At 42.8% G+C, this 19,745-nt stretch overlaps 1 protein-coding gene across 8 annotated transcripts in view; it reads left to right on the top strand.

Moving 5' to 3' along the window:
• Nucleotides 1-19,745, top strand: part of epb41l2 (erythrocyte membrane protein band 4.1 like 2) — a 165,390-nt gene that overhangs the window by 120,233 nt on the left and 25,412 nt on the right. For all 8 annotated transcript variants that reach the window (XM_078212856.1, XM_078212859.1, XM_078212855.1 and 5 more), the window contains exons 10-11: nt 16,494-16,646; nt 18,736-18,833. In XM_078212856.1, the coding sequence (XP_078068982.1) occupies nt 16,494-16,646; nt 18,736-18,833 (251 nt within the window). The remainder of the gene's footprint in view (nt 1-16,493; nt 16,647-18,735; nt 18,834-19,745) is intronic.

Raw genomic sequence — 19,745 nt, 5'->3', positions numbered from 1 at the left:
TAGCATTTACCAGTTGACATATAGGAGTTATCTCTATCCAACTATGGTTAAGGTTACATCATGCATACATAAGGGTAGAAGGTCCAATTAAAATTTGTGCATGTTATATCAAGAAATGATAGCTATATCTTTGACCAATGGTATCTCAACCTCCATTTCCATTGTTCCTTGTTCTAATTGCCAGACATGAACTGCAGGTGCACATCATTCGATTTGGATTGTCCTTGACTCTTAACTGGGCTTGCTTTAATCAAAACCTGTCATTTGCACATATCTTTCTGTGTGACTGAGGTTCAGCTTGCAGGTTATGTGATTTTTAATCTTTTCACTGCCCTTTTGTCAAGGGTAATCACGCTCGTCTCACTCCTGGTGAGGTTCTTATCTAAACATTGATTGGGGCTTCAAAATAATTCAATGCTCATCTTCCTTTCCCTGCCACCAAAGAGTATCAAATTAATTTTGAGTTGGCAGCACTTGGTAGTCTTCATCTTTGCTGCAGTAGTCAATCACGGACAACTTAAGGTGCAGCTTTATGTATATCTTTACCTTCAGATCCCACTAAAGCTGTAAACTCAGGTGCTGAAATTTCCTATTTTTGGACAAGAATTTGTTTGGAGAGCCCTATGCTGGAAATATCCATGCAATTCTTTGCATAACAAAATATGCAATGGTTGAAGAAAATTGGTCCTCAAACAGAATTGATCATGTTCAGTCTGTAAGCGACACATTTCCTATGCTTTTTCCTCAGATATGTATGCTTGAGCAACTGCCAGTCCTCCCACTTGGTAGTAATCTGCTTATTGGATTTAATATCAGCTTGCACTGCACTATTCGAGCTCTTCTTGACATAGCAAATGTAATCAGAAAGCCTGGAATTTTATAGACCTAACACTGCTACTGACTTGTTTACTATTCAAAAACAACATGAAGCACCAAACTCAATAAATAATGAAATTACAATGTATATAAAATATATGCAAAGGAGAAAATCTCAGGAATTATCATTCTTACAAATAACTTGGATTAAATGAATCCATAGGTTCTCTGTGAAAGCCTGGTTATTGATGTGGCAAATTCAGTTGGTTTAGTCTTCCTTTACAACTTTGTGCCAGCTTGATATTCAAGCATTGAATGAAATGAAGCCTTTCATTTCAAACAAGCACCAGATTTCAAAACAACTGCTATCATCTTCTAGCATCCCATTTTTAATATGTTTTTGTGTTTCATTGCCAAAGTTTGTGTTTGGAAATACTCACATAATCTGTCCCATGTGTCATGTACATATGCAATCAAAAATAGTAAAACTAATAAAACTGTCTTGTATATAATTTACTTCTCTTTCAATCCTGCACAATTTACAAAGGAGAAAACTAGTGATTTCACAATTGAGTAGCTTATCTCATTAAATGGCAGGCTACAATGACCGTGACTGAGCCCACATTGTTTGCGACTCTGATCCTAATTCAAAAAGTTCCACTGCTGCCATAGCATTATCATCCAAGGTCATTGGGTACTTCATTGATCTTCAGTTCGTTTTTATTCCAAGCTGATAAGCACAGGAGGACAGGAAAGGGGTTCATTGTATTCTTTTGGACTGAAATGTGAGCATTTCTCCCATTTAGGAATCTAGTTACCTGAAATATTAAGATGTGTACAGGTGGTTCCTCTAGGTCAGAGTTTCCAGATTTCATTTGTTTGTTTTAAAATTTTTCAATGTTTTCAGCAAAATGGTACTAAGGGTTGACCTGACCAAAGCACTACAAAATTTAAGCAGACTGTCACCTGTGTTGTACTACTTCTGTCTCTGAATACACCCTTGTGAAATACGTTTTGGGTGGTACGATGCCACAGTGGTTAGCACTACTGCCTCACAGCTCCAGGAAGCTGGTTTCGATTCCCGGTTTGGGTCACTGCCTGTGTGGAGTTTACACGTTCTCCCCGTGTCTGCGTGTGTTTCCTCCGGGTGCTCCGGTTTCCTCCCACAATCCAAAGATGTGTGGGTTAGGTGCATTGGCCATGCTAAATTGCCCCTTAGTGTTCTGGGATGTATAGGTTAGAGGGATTAGTGGTGTAAATATGTGGGGTTACGGGAATAAGGCCTAGGTGGGATTGTTGTCGGTTCAGACTCTAGGGTGATCCAGTCCATGTGGTGTAGATACACCCAAGGTGATGTGGGGTGAGGGACTTTGAGGATTTTGGCTCAGTAACAGTGGAAAAATGTTCGCAAAGTTATTGGAGGTCAATCATCTCAGTCTCAAGACATCACTTCAGACATTCCTCATGGTAGTACTTGTGGTGAACCACTGTAGTTGTAGTTTATGTGATATGCCTGGACACGCCCCTGCTGCCTCAATCCGGGGCTCTGCCCTTCTCGGGGTATAAAGGTGGCTGCTCTCCGCCCCTTTTGCCTCAGTTCGGATTAGTTATCGGTTCGGGAGTGCTCCAGTTAATAAAAGCCTGTTATTTCGCAACAACGAGTCTTTGCGTAATCAATGGTGCATCAGTACCAAGGCCCAAACTATTTCTGCTGCTTGATTGATGACGTTCCCTCCATCATAAGGTCACGTGGGGATGTTTGCTGATTCTCGACGACTCAGCAACTGAAGCAGTCCATGTCCAAGATCTGGACAATATTCAAAGTTGGGCTGATAAATGATAAGCAACTCTCGCATCACACAAATGCCAAGCAATGACTATCTCCAACAAGATCGATTCCAACCATCTTCCATTTGACATTCAATGGCACTACCAAAATGAATCCCAACCCAACGCTATCAACATCTTGGGGGTTACCATTGGCCAGACACTGAATTGGGCCACTATATAAATACTGCAGGTACAAGAACAATGTTAGGGCCCAATTTTACCAAAACGTCACTCCCGTTTTCGGGCGCGAATCGCGGTAAAGTTGGGCGTCGGGCCTACACCGCGATCTGCATCCAATTCCGAGCAGATCGCGGCTTTACCGACACCCGATTCGGGCGCGGGGGGTCTGGCCCGCGCCCGAATCGGGCAGCCCGACGATTTAAATGTATTTGCATTTTTGCACGCCCAACTCTACCGCCAAATCCCATTTAACCGTCTTCTGGTCCGATGCGGATCCACGCTCTAATCGACCTGCCGAATAAAAATCCGAAGTCGCCGCTGCAGCCTCCAAAGAGCAGGGTCAGAGTCTGCAACGGCACTCTGACCCAGCTCCTCCTCTGGGAGGGTGGAGGGGGGTGGGAGGAGGAGAGGGAGTGTGATGTATCATCCTCTAGGGGGTGGGAGGGGGTGTGACCGATCATCCCCTGGGGGGGGGGAGGGGGTGCGGTTGGTGGGAAGGGAGGGGGTGTGACCGATCATCCCTTGGGGGTGGGGGGTGGGAGGAGAGGGGGTGTGTCCGATCATCCCCTGGGGGGAGAGGTGGTGTGACCAATCATCTCCTGGGGGGAGAGGTGGTGTGACCAATCATCCCCTGGGGGGAGAGGTGGTGTGACCAATCATCCCCTGGGGGGAGAGGTGGTGTGACCAATCATCCCCTGGGGGGAGAGGTGGTGTGACCAATCATCCCCTGGGGGGAGAGGTGGTGTGACCAATCATCCCCTGGGGGGAGAGGGGGCAGGGGTTCCGCGGAACGCTGAGGTGAATAATGACAGTCGTGGTGTTTGAAGTATGAGGCCACTCCAGAGAGGAGGGATCGGCCGCAGAGTGGCAGCCGAACCCCCTGCCCCCTCCCTCCCCACAAATCGGCTGCAGAGTGGCAGCCACCCCCCCTCCCCCGAGGATGATACGTCTCACACACACACACACACACCCCCCGATGATCTGGGTCGGAGAGCCGCTCTCTGCTTTTTTCTTTCGTGCCCGGGCACGTTGCTTCAGATTTGTTTTGAACTGCGCATGCGCAGTTCAGAGCTCCGATTGTTCTGGCAGCGCTAAGCCCCACCCACAGCGCGAATCGGACCAGAGCCGGCAAAACGTGTATGGGCGCGCTGGAAAGGATTCCGGGCTCGGACCCATATTACACCTGGATCCCGCCCTTCGGCTCCGATTGGTAAAATCAGGCCTTAGAGTCTGGGAATTCTGCAGTGATTAACTCCTGATTTTCCCAAAACCTGTCCACTATCTATGGCACGAGTTAGGAGTGTGATGGAATTCTCTCCCTTGCTTAGATGAGTGCAGTTCCAACAATACTAAAGAAGAAGCTCAACACTATCCAGGACAAAAGCAGCCCACTTGATTAGCACCCCATCCACAAATATTCACTCCTTCCACCACTGATGCACAGTGGCATCAGTTTGTATAGATGCACTGTAGCAGTTCACCAAGACTGTTTCAACAGCACCCTCCAAGTCGCACACCATCCTGACTTGAAACTATATCAGCATTCCATCACTGGCTCTGGGCCAAATCCTGGAATTCTCAACGCTGTGGGTGTTCCTAAAACATATGGACTGCAGCAATTCAAGGCGGCACCCCGGAAGCACCTTCTTGAGGACAATTAATGATGGGTAATAAATGCTGGTCTGGCCAGTGATGCCTGCATTCCATGAACAATTTTTTTATGAAGTCAGGTCAGTGTATTGCTTGGAGGGGAACTTGCATAGAAAATAGAAGCAGGAGGAGGCCTTTTGGCCCTTTGAGCCTGATCCACTATTTATGATATGTGTTCTTCCTGCCAAAATGGACAAGTTCTCATTTTCCCGCATTATACTCCATCTGCCAAATTTTATGCCTCTTTAAGTTAAGCTATCTATGTCCCTTTGCAGACTCCTTCTGTCCTGGAGAGTTGATGTTCTTGCGTTTTGGAGATCCAGTCACCAGGCATAGTAGGGAGTATTCTCTCACGCTCCTGAACTGCGCCTTGTAGATGAGAGTCAGGAGATGGGTTATTCTCTGTTGAATTCCCAGCCTCCAATCTGCTCTTGTAGCCATAATATTCTTATTATGCTTCTCTATTATTATCACTACTCTGTGTATAAATGGCTGCTTCATTTTCTGGTCAATGGTAACCCCAGGATGATATGTTGATGGTGGGGAATTCAGTGATTTTAATGCTGTTGAATTTCAGGGGCAATGGTTAAACTTCCCTTTTGTTGGAGACGGTCATTACCTGCAACTATTTGTATTGTTCAAAATTTTGTTTGTTTTATTGTTTGCTGCTCTGCAGGAGTTAGGTTTATTGAGCGTAAAACCGAGTAAAATTCCTAGTTCCATTTTCATCCATAGCTATGCACATTCCTCCCACCTGAGAGAACTTCTCCAGTGTGTACCCGTGTTTTCTGCATGAACCATTTTGAAATATCTATGCTTCAGATTTACTTTGGATCTTCAACACTTTAAGTTTAGCCAGTAGAATTTATGGTCTTTCCATAGTTCACTTCTGATGTAATGTTTTGAGAAGCTATGTTGGCCATAATCTTCCTCTTCTATATATTTTGTAGTTTTAGTATCTACAATCCAAATTAAATCCTTCCATAATTTTGCATAATAGTACAGCAGCACTCTAGCCATTGCCTGACCTAGCTTTGTCCACAACATCGGCCCATTTTCAGTCCACAGGTATTTGTACTGGTGATATGATTGTCACCCATCATAACCTCGCATCTGTTTCTTAATGCACTGGGATTTGACTAATTTTCTTGTTAAATGAACCCTGACTAATTTATGTTACGCTTAGTCTTTTTAAAAATTGTTTATCTGAACAAAGAACAAAGAAAATTACTGCACAGGAACAGGCCCTTCGGCCCTCCAAGCCTGCACCGACCATGCTGCCTGACTTGACTAAAACCCCCTACCCTTCTGGGGACCATATCCCACTATTCCCATCCTATTCATGTACTTGTCAAGACGCCCCTTAAAAGTCGCTACCGTATCCGCTTCCACTACCTCCCCCGGCAACGAGTTCCAGGCACCCACTACTCTCTGTGTAAAAAAAAAAACTGCCTCGTACATCTCCTTTAAACCTTGCCCCTCGCAACTTAAACCTATGCCCCCTAGTAATTGACTCTTCCACCCTGGGAAAAAGCTTCTGACTATCCACTTTGTCCATGCCTCTCATAATCTTGTAGAGTTCTATCAGGTCTCCCCTCAACCTCCGTCGCTCCAGTGAGAGCAAACCAAGTTTCTCCAACCTCTCCTCATAGCTAATTCCCTCCATACCAGGCAACATCCTGGTAAATCTTTTCTGTACCCTCTCCAAAGCCACCACATCCTTCTGGTAGTGTGGCGACCAGAATTGAACACTATATTCTAAGTGCGGCCTAACTAAGGTTCTATAAAGCTGCAACATGACTTGCCAATTTTTAAACTCAATATCCCGGCCGATGAAGGCAAGCATGCCGTATGCCGCCTTGACTACCTTCTCCACCTGCATTGCCACTTTCAGTGACCTGTGTACCTGTATACCCAGATCCCTTTGCCTATCAATACTCATGGGTTCTGCCATTTACTGTATATTTCCTATCTGTATTAGACCTTCCAAAATGCATTACCTCACATTTATCCGGATTAAACTCCATCTGCCATCTCTCCATCCAAGTCTCCAACTGATCTATATCCTGCTGTATCCTCTGATGGTCCTCATCGCTATCCGCAAATCTACCAACCTTTGTGTCATCCGCAAACTTACTAATCAATCCAGTTACATTTTCCTCCAAGTCATTTATTTATATAACAATCTGGTTCCTAATCTATCTTTGAATCCCAGAAAATGCTAAACTTGATTGAGAGTGCCACATTTTCCACATTATCTATGTCATCTCGCTCATTTTATCTTTGCCAAGTCAAGATGTGCATTGCCTGATCTGACTTTACTAAAGAACTGAGTCATAAATGGTCATGCATTGCTCAAAATCCTAGCTGTTTGTGTGTATTCCCAGTTTATTTGTTCATGTACAGTATTAATTAATGCCACTGTTTAAAGTGAAAGGTCAATTCTAGCTGTTTTTATTGCATGAGATTCTTGGAATTTTCAATATGAATTTCCGAAACATTATTGAATTTCATTAGTATGTACTGCTGTTACTGAAACACTACCACCATGGGACAGATGGAGCAGATTTACAAGCAATTCTTTTCATGCTTAACTGGTAATTAAAGCAAAAGAATGAGGCAAAGGTTTCTATTGTATTTGTAATATGAACATGTTGCTGCGGATCCAGACATTTTGCTCCAATCTTTTCACTTGCCATGGCGCATTTAATTTCTAATAATGCATGAAGCCACTTCTGTTTGGAACTTGATGCTTAAATGTGGTGGATTATCTCTTTAATATTCATAAATGGGGCACAGATTAGCAGATACCACCATTGAGGCCTGATACAAATGCTGCTTTATTTGGTTGATTGCAGATGGATTTGTCCTGGGGCAGTTGGAAAGACTTGCCATCTAGCTGTTGTTTTATTCTTGGGTAGACGAGCATGAGTTGGTAACTAGAGAAGTAAGGAAAAGGTCTTGTCGTTATTGTTAATTGTTTGGTTTGTTTGAGTCTTTATTTCTAAGTAGTCCCACTAAGTATAACACTTTTTAAAAAAAGTAGTGCAGTATTTTGAATGAATCTAAAACAAATGAGACCTGCTGCAGAACTTTCTTCAAATAATAGGCTGCCTTTGACAGACGTAGCCATAGTGCTTAGCATTGTTTTTTCAGAAAACAAAGTGATTGGCAAAAGAACCACAAGTCATGAGGGAAAAACGTTTTTATACACTGAGTAGTTAAGATCCAGAATGCACTAGTTGAGGTTGTTGGAGAGGCAGATTCAATTGTGATTTTTTTCAAAGGGAAATTGGATAATTTTCTAATAAGGAAATAAATTATAGGTCTACAGTGAAATTGCAAGCGAATAAACCTAGCTGAATAACTCTTTAAAAAAACTGGCATGGATATTATGTGTTGATACATTTATAAGCTATAATTTATGTGCTTTAGTGCAGTTGTAGGATGTAGTTAGTTTTTTGGTAAGGTTTTAAAGTCTAATGATATGTGAATTGTTAGGGATGTAAGGTTTTATTGTTTGTAATATCACTTCAAGGTAAAATGTAATAATAGAGTCATGTGATTTGTTATGAGTTCTGCCTGGTAACAGACCAAGTTGCTTGGTTACCATTAGAACAGAGCGTTGAGCAAAGTGCAAAGTTCTCTCTCCTGAAAACAAAGGCAGGAGTAGCTAGGGTTGACTTTGCCCCAGACTGTAGACAGAAAGTGAGACTGTAGACAGAACATGCCCCATAAGGCTGTGTCCTCAGCTCCCTTACTATACTCCTTTTACATCTATGACTGTGTGGCCAAATTCCCCTTCAACACGATTTTCAAGTTTGCTGACAACACCACCGTAATGGGTCGGATCTCAAACAATGACGAGACAGACATGAAGTATAACTCTGCTGTAGAGATTTAGCTGTGTTAAAAGTTCAAAGGGGGATATTTTTCCTATAATTTACGGTATTAGTTGCTTACAAGATCATGTTTAGTCAATGCTAATTTCAGTTAGTTTGTTACAGTAAAAGTCCTAAAACTTAAAATTTTGTCATGCAGTTCTTTGATGTTGGAATCACAGATTCATATCTATGTCTTAAATTTATGAAGATCATAAAATGTAGAAGTTAAAAATATTTACTTTATTGGAAGGTGAATGTTTAAACTTTTGAAACTAAGTATACTGCACCTACAAATCTTCCATTTGCTACCTCTTTAATTTTTTTTGGTACTCTTGATGTAACATCTTGGAAGTAATTTTTATGAAATACTATTATGAAGCAGGACCTCACCCTCCAGGAACATTGGGAATTCACGCACGTGGGAGGTTTTCAGGAGAGGATGGCACCTGTACAAGAGGGAGGGGTCACAACTAAGTTGGAAGGGCACAAATATCCTGGCTGGGAGCTTTGCTAATGCAGTTCGGGGGGGTTTAAACTAGTATGGCAGGGGGGTGGGGATCAAACTATTAGGTCTATAAGTGTGGTGGCTGGGGACGAGCTTGGGGCTGGGACAAGGCTGGCAAAGAAGAAGAGCACTCTGGGGGAGGACGACCTCACTGAGCCTGGGGGTCTGGAGTGCTTATACTTCAATGCAAGGAGCGTAGCAGGTAAGACAGACGAACTTGGGGCCTTAATGCGCACGAGGAATTTGGATGTGGTTGCGGTGACGGAGACTTGGTTGAAAGAGGGACAGGACTGGCAGCTGAATATTCCAGGGTACAAGTGTTTTAGGCGAGACAGAGGAGGGGCCAAAAGAGGTGGGGGAGTAGCGGTATTGGTTGGAGAGCATATTACAGCGGTGCAGAGGGAGGACAATTCGGAGGAGTCGTGTAGCGAGTCACTCTGGGTGGAGCTTAGAAACAGGAAAGGCGCAGTCACTATGTTGGGGGTGTACTACAGGCCCCCCAACAGCCCAAGGGAAGTGGAAGAATGGATATGTCAGGAGATACTGGATAGGTGCAGGAAATATAGGGTTGTTGTAGTGGGAGACTTCAATTTCCCTGGTATAGACTGGAAATCGCTGAGGGCAGGGACTCTGGATGGTGAGGCATTTGTAAAATGTGTACAGGAGGGTTCGTTGGAACAATATGTGGACAGCCCAACTAGAGAGGGGGCTATACTGGACCTGGTGCTGGGGAATGAGCCCGGTCAGGTCTTCAAAGTTTTGGTCGGGGAACATGTGGCAAATAGTGACCACAATTCTGTTAGCTTTAGGATAGTGATGGAAAAGGATGAGTGGTGTCCCAAGGGTAAGGTGTTGGATTGGGGGAAGGCTAACTTTATTGGGATCAGGCAGAAATTGGCAGCTCTTGATTGGGAGAGGCTGTTTGAGGGTAAATCCACATCTGGTATGTGGCAGTCTTTTAAGGAACGGTTGTTAGGGCTACAGGACAAGCATGTGCCTGTAAAAAAGGATAGGAAGGGTAGGATTAGAGAACCGTGGATAACCAGGGAAATTGAGGGACTGGTCAAAAGGAAAAGAGAGGCGTATGTTAGGTCCAAGCAGCTAAAAACGGAGGGAGCTCTGGAGGAGTATAATGAAAGTAGGAAAATACTCAAACGGGGAATTAGAAGAGCAAAAAGGGGTCACGAAATGTTCTTGGCAGACAGGATTAAGGAGAATCCCAAGGCATTTTATTCATACGTTAGGAACAAAAGGGTTGTAAGGGAAAAAATCGGACCTCTCAGGGACAAAAGTGGGGACTTATGCTTGGAGCCCAAAGAGGTAGGGGAGATCCTAAATGAATACTTTGCGTCGGTATTCACTAAGGAGAGGGATGTGTTGACTGGGAGTGTCTCGGAGGGGAGTGTTGAACCGTTGGAGAAAATCTCCATTACAAAGGAGGAAGTGTTAGGTTTGTTAGAGAATATAAAGACTGACAAATCCCCAGGGCCTGATGGAATCTATCCAAGGCTGCTCAGGGAGACGAGAGGTGAAATAGTTGGGCCTCTGACGCAAATCTTTGTCTCGTCACTGGACACAGGTGAGGTCCCAGAGGATTGGAGGATAGCCAATGTGGTCCCGTTATTTAAGAAGGGTAGGAAGGATAACCCGGGTAATTATAGGCCGGTGAGCTTGACGTCCGTGGTGGGGAAGTTGTTGGAGAAGATTCTTAAAGATAGGGTGTATGCGCATATAGAAAGGAATAAACTCATTAACGATAGTCAACATGGTTTTGTGAGAGGGAGGTCATGCCTCACGAACCTGGTGGTGTTTTTTGAAGAAGTGACCAAAATGGTTGACGAAGGAAGGGCCGTGGATGTTGTCTATATGGACTTTAGTAAAGCATTTGACAAAGTCCCTCATGGTAGGCTGGTGAAAAAGGTTGGATCCCATGGGATAAAGGGGGAGGTGGCTAGATGGGTGGAGAACTGGCTTGGTCATAGAAGACAGAGGGTGGTAGTGGAAGGGTCTTTTTCCGGCTGGAGGCCTGTGACTAGTGGTGTACCGCAGGGCTCTGTATTGGGACCTCTGCTGTTTGTGATTTATATAAATGATCTGGAAGAAGGAGTAACTGGGGTGATCAGTAAGTTTGCGGACGACAGAAAACTGGCAGGACTTGCAGATAGTGAGGAACATTGTCAGAGGCTACAGAAGGATATAGATAGGCTGGAAATTTGGGCAAGGAAATGGCAGATGGAGTTCAATCCTGATAAATGCGAAGTGATGCATTTTGGTGGGAATAATGTAGGGAGGAGCTACACGATAAATGGAAGAACCATAAAGGGTGTAGAGACGCAGAGGGACCTGGGTGTGCAAGTCCACAGATCTTTGAAGGTGACGTCACAGGTGGAGAAGGTGGTGAAGAAGGCATATGGCATGCTTGCCTTTATAGGACGGGGCATAGAGTATAAAAGTTGGGGTCTGATGTTGCAGATGTATAGAACGTTGGTTCGGCCGCATTTGGAATACTGCGTCCAGTTCTGGTCGCCACACTACCAGAAGGACGTGGAGGCTTTGGAGAGAGTACAGAGGAGGTTTACCAGGATGTTGCCTGGTATGGAGGGGCTTGGTTATGAGGAGAGATTGGGGAAATTGGGGTTGTTCTCCTTGGAAAGACGGAGGATGAGGGGAGACTTAATAGAGGTGTATAAAATTATGAAAGGCATAGATAGGGTGAACGGTGGGAAGCTTTTCCCTGGGTCGGTGGTGACGTTCACGAGGGGTCATAGGTTCAAGGTGAAGGGGGGGAGGTTTAACACAGATATCAGAAGGACATATTTCACACAGAGGGTCGTGGGGGCCTGGAATGTGTTGCTGGGCAAGGTGGTGGAGGCGGACACACTGGGAACGTTTAAGACTTATCTAGACAGCTATATGAACGGAGTGGGAATGGAGGGATACAAAAGAGTGGTCTAGTTTGGACCAGGGAGCGGCGCGGGCTAATTGTTCCTGGTTTCTCGTTTCAAGGCTTCATTCTACGATCATCTTGCTGGTGCCAGTACAGAGTGAGACTGCGGATAGTTGGGAACCTGTCTCGGGGGCAGGGAATTCATATGGTGTTCGTGGAAGTGGAAATGACTAGGGTTGGGAAGCATTTTCCGATCGGGGCCATTGTGATCTCCTGGACTCGTTTCGATCGCCTCAGGGGGTCGGAGAGGAATTTCCCAGATTTTTTTTCCCCATATTGGCCCTGGGGTTTTTCACTCTGGGTTTTCGCCTCTCCCTGGAGATCACATGGTCTGGAATGGGGGGGTGGGGGTAAGTTAATAGGTTGTAATGAACAAAGCATCGTAGCTGTGAGGGACAGCTCGGTGGATAGGATATTGGTATGTAGATAGGCTGGAAAATTGGGCGGGGATCCTGGATTCAGGATTCAATCCTGGACCGGGGAGCGGCGCGGGCTTGGAGGGCCGAAGGGCCTGTTCCTGTGCTGTATTGTTCTTTGTTCTTTGTAACCACCAAGATTTTGCATCCAATAATTTTAGGGACAGAAAATCCATTTGTGTCTGAATTCCTGATGTATGCTTTTAGTTGGCAAGACTGTGCTGTGAAAATGATTTTGGAACATTATTGTTCCTGTTTAGTGGCTTCATTTCATCCTGACTCGGTTTTTTTTGTAGCACGTTTTGCAGATTTTTCTGTGTCACAAATATGTAATTATGAAGTAACAGGTTTTGAGGACAACTGTTTTCGAGGCACATTCATGTTTTCAAACCTTTACATTGAGTTTAAAAATCTTTATGAAAATGGAAGTATGGGCAGGCAACATTACTTTCTGGTTTTTATTCAAACCTCACCAGACTCCTATCTCAGGAACTGACTATGAAGAGTCATGTAAAACAATGCAAAGGCACATCCAGGGATATCCATTGAATCCTCTCAAATGTTTATTTCTGAGGGAACAGGGGACAGGAAGGGACTTCAAAGGATCACAACATGATTAACTTATTTACTTGGTGAAATAGTGACTTCTTGAAAATTAACATGGTGGCCATTTTTGTGTTTTTTGAATTGTATGAAGGAGGCTGTAGGAAGCCGTATTTGTGAGGCAGTGTGCAGAACCCCAGGAAGAACAATGAGAAACATCAACGGAGAAGGTTTTTGGTCAAGGGAGGAAAAAGATGAAGCCATTTAGAAATCAACTGATGTACTGCCGAAAGAGTGCAGGCAATTTGCAAGTGCTGTAGTTGCAGAATTAGTGAGGAATAGGAAAGCTCCCTTCTCTCAAAACCTGCTGATTTCACCTGAAAAAGGCAAAAACACCAACTGGTTGACTGCAGAAGCCATTGCTCTACTAAGCCAAACTTCAAATTTCAACACCTTCACTTCAGCAATGTGGTTGACTCTCAACCGCCCTTGGGCAACTAGGGATGGGCAGTAAATGCTGCTCAGCCAGCGACGTGCATGTCCCATGAATGAATGAAAAAAAATAGAAGGAACTCGAGCAGGATCCCACAACAATATCTGAGATTGATTTGAAACCTCATTTTTAAGTATCTTTTTCCTTTATCTGCATTTTGATCTTTGTATTGGTATTTTAGTTAATAACTTTATTACTTTTACTTGAGTAATTTTCAGCAGTAGGTTTTGTAATAAACTAATCTATCTGATGGGTTATTTTCAAATTGAATCACTCAAATTAAAAAGATGCTACATACATGCACACATTCTTAGCACACAGACTACTTTAAGGCAACATCTTTTATATGGTCGTGACATCTGCGATATTTTATACTAAATATAACTAACCTTAATTCAAATTAATAACATTGTATAGACTTTGATGGATAGTTTCTGAAAGCTAGAAAGTGAGGTGTTTCTTTGCATTCCAAATTATAAGGACAGCTTTTTTTGTTAAAAAGAATAATATGTAACAAGTTAGATCAGGGGTCTCCAAACTACGGCCCGCGGGCCACATCCGGCCTGCAGCAGGCTAACATCTGGCCCGCAGCCAGTGGGGCGGGACGGGATTCCCGTTGCTGAAAACACTCCCGCGTCCGGAATCCCGCCGCTGACTCAGGATCTGGACACGGGGACGGAAGCCACAGGCCGGACATTTGCTGCCGCTCTGCGCGGTGTCTGATGGACCCATGGGAATCCCCGCCCTCTTTACCGGCCTATTGTCCAATCAGAGCTGCCGTCCTGTGACTGACAGTTCATTAAACGAATCAGCAATTGAGACATCTGTTATCCAATTGCCGCTCTGCATTGACTGAGTGACAGCTGCTTTATCCAATCCGTAAGCTCCATCTGTCTGAAATGAGCGAGAAAAATGACAATGATGGCGGCAATTCAGACCAATTCAGTTATGGAAGGAAAAAAGAAAAGAAAAGTGGACAGTGAGTGCTGCCTGTTTAATGAAGAATGGGGTGTAAATTACTTCTTTGTACAAGCAGGTGATAAAGCCTTGTGTGTCATATGCAACGAAACTGTTGCAGTTTTGAAGGAGTACAATGTACGTCGGCACTATGAGACCAAACATGAACCAAGTTATTCACAGGAACACAGCGTTCGGAAAAATTTGAATCGATGCAACGCAGGTTGCTTTCCCAACAAGCTTTTTTTACGCAGAAGATACCTGAAAATGAAGCTTTAACCAGGGCCAGTTACAAACTAACTTATGTGTTGGCTAAAAGAGGAAAGCCATTCACCGATGGAGATCTCATCAAAAAGTGTATAATGGAAGCAGTGGAAGAGTTATGCCCAGAAAAAGCAAATCTGTTCAAAATCATCAGTCTTGCGCCAAATACTGTTGCTCGTAGAATTGAGGATATAGGAAGCAATATATTTCATCAAATTGCAGACAAAGCAAGAAATTTTCAGTTGTATTCTCTCGCACTTGATGAATTGACTGATGTGTGTGACACATCACAACTCCTAGTATTCATCCGTGGCATTGACAGAGAATTTAATGTGACACAAGAATTAGCATCAGTGCATAGCATGCACAGCACAGTAACTGGAGAAGACATCTTCAAAGAATTGCAAAAAACTGTGTTAGAATATAACCTGGAGTGGAATAAACTGCAATGCGTGACAATTGATGGAGGAAAGAACATGTCTGGGGTGAAGAAAGGTTTGGTTGGACAAATCACAAAAGCTTGTGAGGTTGGTGGATTCTCAAAGCCCATGTTTCTGCATTGCATTATCCATCAACAAGCATTGTGCGGAAAATATGTGGATATGTCTTGCGTTCTGAAGCCTGTTGTTTCAACAGTGAATTTCATTCAATCTCACAGGCTTAATCATCGCCAGTTCATTTATAAAACTAATTTATTTCTTTGGCCCCTGAAAATGTGTAAAATATACGATGTGGCCCTCGCACTGAAAGGTTTGGAGACCCCTGAGTTAGATCATTCACTGTCTACCAACAATTCCAGTGACACAAATAGTTCTAAAATGTCAATACATAGAAGCATCTATTAGACCATATAAAGCAACTAGTTTTTGATAGAGATGCTACTGTTTGTACCAGTCATATTATGATTAGAACAAATCCAATAGAAAAATTGTATTTGACAAATAGTGTTTTTCAAAGATGTAACTAGTAGAGTAGATAAACGCGAAACCGGTAGATGTAGTACGTATGGATTTACAAAACTTTTGATAAGGTGCTATGTAGAAGGCTAATACACAAAATAGGTGCTCAGGAAGTTGGAGGTGAAATATTTGCAGGCGTAGAGGACTGGTAAACGGGTTAAGAATAAATGGTGCATTTTCAGTTTGGCAAGCTGTAACTTGTGGAGTGGTGGATGAGTCAGTGCTGCACAGTGGCGCCCAAGCGCTCTGAAGCCAGCCTCTCCAGAAAGCTTAGGCTCTCCCCCCACACTCCCCCCTCCCCCACTCTTACCAGTGCAAATCTCCCAAACAGGTTGTAAACCACACCTGTTTTCAGACTTTTATGACACTTAGGCTAGAACCTTACCACCATTCACGTCAGCGGGACTTTCTCATTCTGCCGCAGTGAACGGAGATTTGGCTGGCTGCCAAATTCTCTGACTTCACTGCAACGGGAGCGTGGCGTGAATGGCAGGTAAGATCGCGCCCTTAGAATTTTTGGGGAGAAAATTCCACCCATGGTCTTTTCCTGTTCTTATTTCTTACGTTCATACTACATAATTTGCTGCCACCGGTTTTAACAGAGCATCGAGTAAACTTAAAAAGTAGTGGCCTTTCTAACATACTTTATAAAAACTATACAAACTTATCAACAGTGCTGTCGTGCAATTCACAATTGATCTCATCACATTTTTAAATAATGTTCTTAAAGTTCGCCTGCCAAATACAGCTGTTTCTTTCGGATTATTATTTTTTTCACTGCTACTTGAGGGGTTTTCGGACCAGCAACTTGGGCAATGATAAATTTTTATGGATCCTCATCATATATTCCTCCACTTATCCAGTAATTAACCACTAATTTAAAAGAACACGTTCATTAAATTATTCTCTATTCTGGAGATCTTTTTATTGCTCATTAGTAATAGTTATCTGCCAATTTATTTTGAGAATTTGCTTTTAGTACGCTCAAGACTTTGCCATGCCAAATTGATATTTTAACAAACATTATTTTTGTGTTGCATTTTAAATAGGATTCAGAAGGAGTGGATATTATGTTGGGCATATGTGCGAATGGACTGCTCATCTATAAGGATCGTCTCCGAATTAACCGCTTTGCTTGGCCAAAAATTCTAAAGATTTCTTACAAACGAAGCAATTTTTATATTAAAATCCGACCTGGCGAGGTAAGAATTTATCCAAACAACAATTTGACAAAGATAGATTTCACATTCACTTATTTAAGACCGACAAGATGCTAATTAAAAGAAGAATGCAATGTAGTTAACAATTTGACAAAGGTTTATGTTCCGTTATATTTGAGTAGAGCAACAGTATACTTTGATGGAGGAAAAAAAAACTCCTAGAATTTTGGAAATACATAGTGCTGGCAAAGTGGTTGGCAAAGCGTCCACCTAATCTTTGGTTTTTCCAGTAGAGAGGACATTGCACTATGAGCAGTGCTAGATTAGAGGAAGGGCATGCAATTGTCATCTCAAATGGAACTGGCTATGCCTGGAATTGCTATGAGTAGAATTAAATGCAGTAAGAAGTCTTACAACACCAGGTTAAAGTCCAACACGTTTATTTGGCAGCAAAAGCCACTAGCTTTCGGAGCGCTCGCTGCTCCTTCGTCAGGTGAGTGGGAGTTCTGTTCACAAACAGGGCATATAAAGACACAAACTCAATTTACAAAATAATGGTTGGAATGCGAGAATTAAATGGACAGGTATTCTGCATCCAGCAGTTGCATAAAAAGTAGGATGGTGGAAGAGAAGACACAAGTTTTGCAGAGGCATTTCATGAAGTGAGGTGGGGGAAAATGTGCATGGTGGTGTAGTAATATTTATTGCAGAAGATTATCCGGAGACTATGGAAGGTGAGGCAAGAGGGCGACCCTTCTGTAGTTGAGTAGAAGTGGGGTAGGCTAAGGACAGAGGCTAAGAAATGAACTGATGAAGTCAGGGGTCCGCTTGATTTGTTGAGGAGAAAGGACATTTCAGGAGGTCTGGTGAAAAGTGAAAATTAACCTTTTTAAATGTAAAGAAAATTGAAAGTTTGGTAAATTACATCCTTTGGACCAGAGTGAGAACATGAAGCCGGATTGAAGAATTGTCAGTTGTATTGATAATGAACTTGGAAAAGGCCAAAGTAGAATTGTAACGGTGTTCTGTATATCATGTGAAAGCACACAGATGTCTCTGACTCATAAATGCCCATTGCAATGTCTTCTATCTGGTGAGAGTTTGAAAATATCTTTCAACATGTGTTCAGCCAAGAAGAGGATGGGTGTATGACAACTGTTGTAACTGCTATTCAAGGATGAAATAAACCATCCAGCTGCTGAAGAATAAAGATACAGCACATTCCTGTTGAAAAGGAAATAGTGGCGAGAATATCTGAAATTGTTTCTGCTGCAGAAGGCATCAGAGGAATCATGACTATATATGGGACGTGTTACAAGTGCAAGGGTTTATAAAATGGATATGCTTTGGACTCCTTAATTTATGATGAAATGGAGAAAGTCATGTAATCGGATATGGGTTCTGTCCAACATAAGCCTTTGTATGGGGTTTGGTTACCATGGAGACCGGTGGGGTCGGGAAGGCCAGGTTGGGTGCTATTGAACTGCATGTGCCATATTTAACACCTGAAAACAAAGGCAGAAACAGATATTCTTGTTATTAGAGTTTCTCTCAGATTTTGAATAGGGAAACGAAGAGAGATAGAGTCCGCGAGAGAGACAGAAAGACAAAGCAGGTGCAAAATGCAGGGAAGAGATAGTTCTGTGTAAACTACTGGGCAGGTTGCTGATGGCAGCTAGTCCTCTGATCAAGGGAACCAGCTGCTATGCAAGAACTCTGATAGATTCATCCTCGGGTGGCCAAGGAAAGGAAGTAACTGGTGAGATATACTACTGGAAATCTTTTCAAGATTTCTCAGAAGACTGGAAGAAAGGATCTTTGACAGACTCTGGATGTTACAATTCAGTGAACCGTTGGAAGCTGGAAGTGATTTCAGACTGTTACTTGAAAAGACTACAATCCGATGGAAAGCATGCGAAATGGTAGCAGAAGAAATGCACAGTGCACAGCCCTCAATTTGTCTGTTTGATCCTTCATGCTCCACACGTGGTAGTGTGTAGATTGAGTTTGTAAAAAGTTCCTTTTATATTTAAACAGTTGTACAAAGTTTAATTTCTTGTAAAACAAACAATTTTATTTTGTTGGGAATCCCTATTTACAGCTAAGATGTAATTTCATTCCTCCTTTCCAGACAGAACAGTTTGAAAGTACTATTGGATTCAAGTTGCCTAATCACCGAGCAGCAAAGAGATTGTGGAAGGTTTGTGTGGAGCATCATACTTTTTTCAGGTAAACTTATTTCGCAATTGTTGAATTAGCCAAAGTTAATGAATGCAAATCTTAAATTTGACCATTTCAAATGTGTACAGTCCTGATGGGGCATTTATGCTCGTAATCCAAAATGATCCTCACTCTACCAGTGGCAATGTTCAAATTGTCCCTTTGCTTTCATTATCTTTTGTCTTGCTATAATTTTCTGAGCAACCTTTATTCATAACATATAACAAATTGCTTTGTAGACAGATGTATACTACAAAGAAGGAAGAATGAATTGAGTACTTTTAGTGTGAAGTGCTCCCTGCAATGCACATCTGCAGTGGATAGTTTCTAAAGGAAAGGCAATGGATTATTTTTCTGTTCATGCTCAAAAGTGGGCAATTGTCACTTTATTTAGCTGGCCAAATGCAATGTATTAAAAAGGTTCCACCGTGACTATCTTATCAAATTACTTTAATTTGATTTATTATTGTCACATATATTGGTGTACAGTGAGAAGCATTGTTTCTTGTGCGCTACACAAAGCATACAGTTCATGGAATACATAGGGGAGAAGGAAAGGAGAGGGTGCAGAATGTAGTGTTACAGTCACAGCTAGGGTATAGAGAAAGATCAACTAATATAAGAAGTCTGATGGCAGCAGGGAAAAAGCTGTTCTTAAGTACGTTATTTCAGATTTTTGCAGCTTTTTCCCAATGGAAAAAGGAAAAGAGTATGTCCAGAATATTTGGGGTCTTTGATTATGCTGGCTGCTTTTCCAAGGCAGCGGGAAGTATAGATTGAGTCAGTGGATGGGAGGCTGATTTGCATGATGGACTAGGCTACGTTCACAACCCTTTGTAATTTCTTGCAGCCTTAGTCAGAGCGGGAGCCATTCCAACCTGTGATACATCTGGAAGGGATGCTTTCTATGTTGCATCTGTA

The sequence above is a fragment of the Mustelus asterias genome, chromosome 5 (assembly GCF_964213995.1).
Source record: "Mustelus asterias chromosome 5, sMusAst1.hap1.1, whole genome shotgun sequence".
Classification (NCBI taxonomy): domain Eukaryota; kingdom Metazoa; phylum Chordata; class Chondrichthyes; order Carcharhiniformes; family Triakidae; genus Mustelus; species Mustelus asterias.
This window is presented reverse-complemented; position numbering and strand designations above follow the sequence as displayed.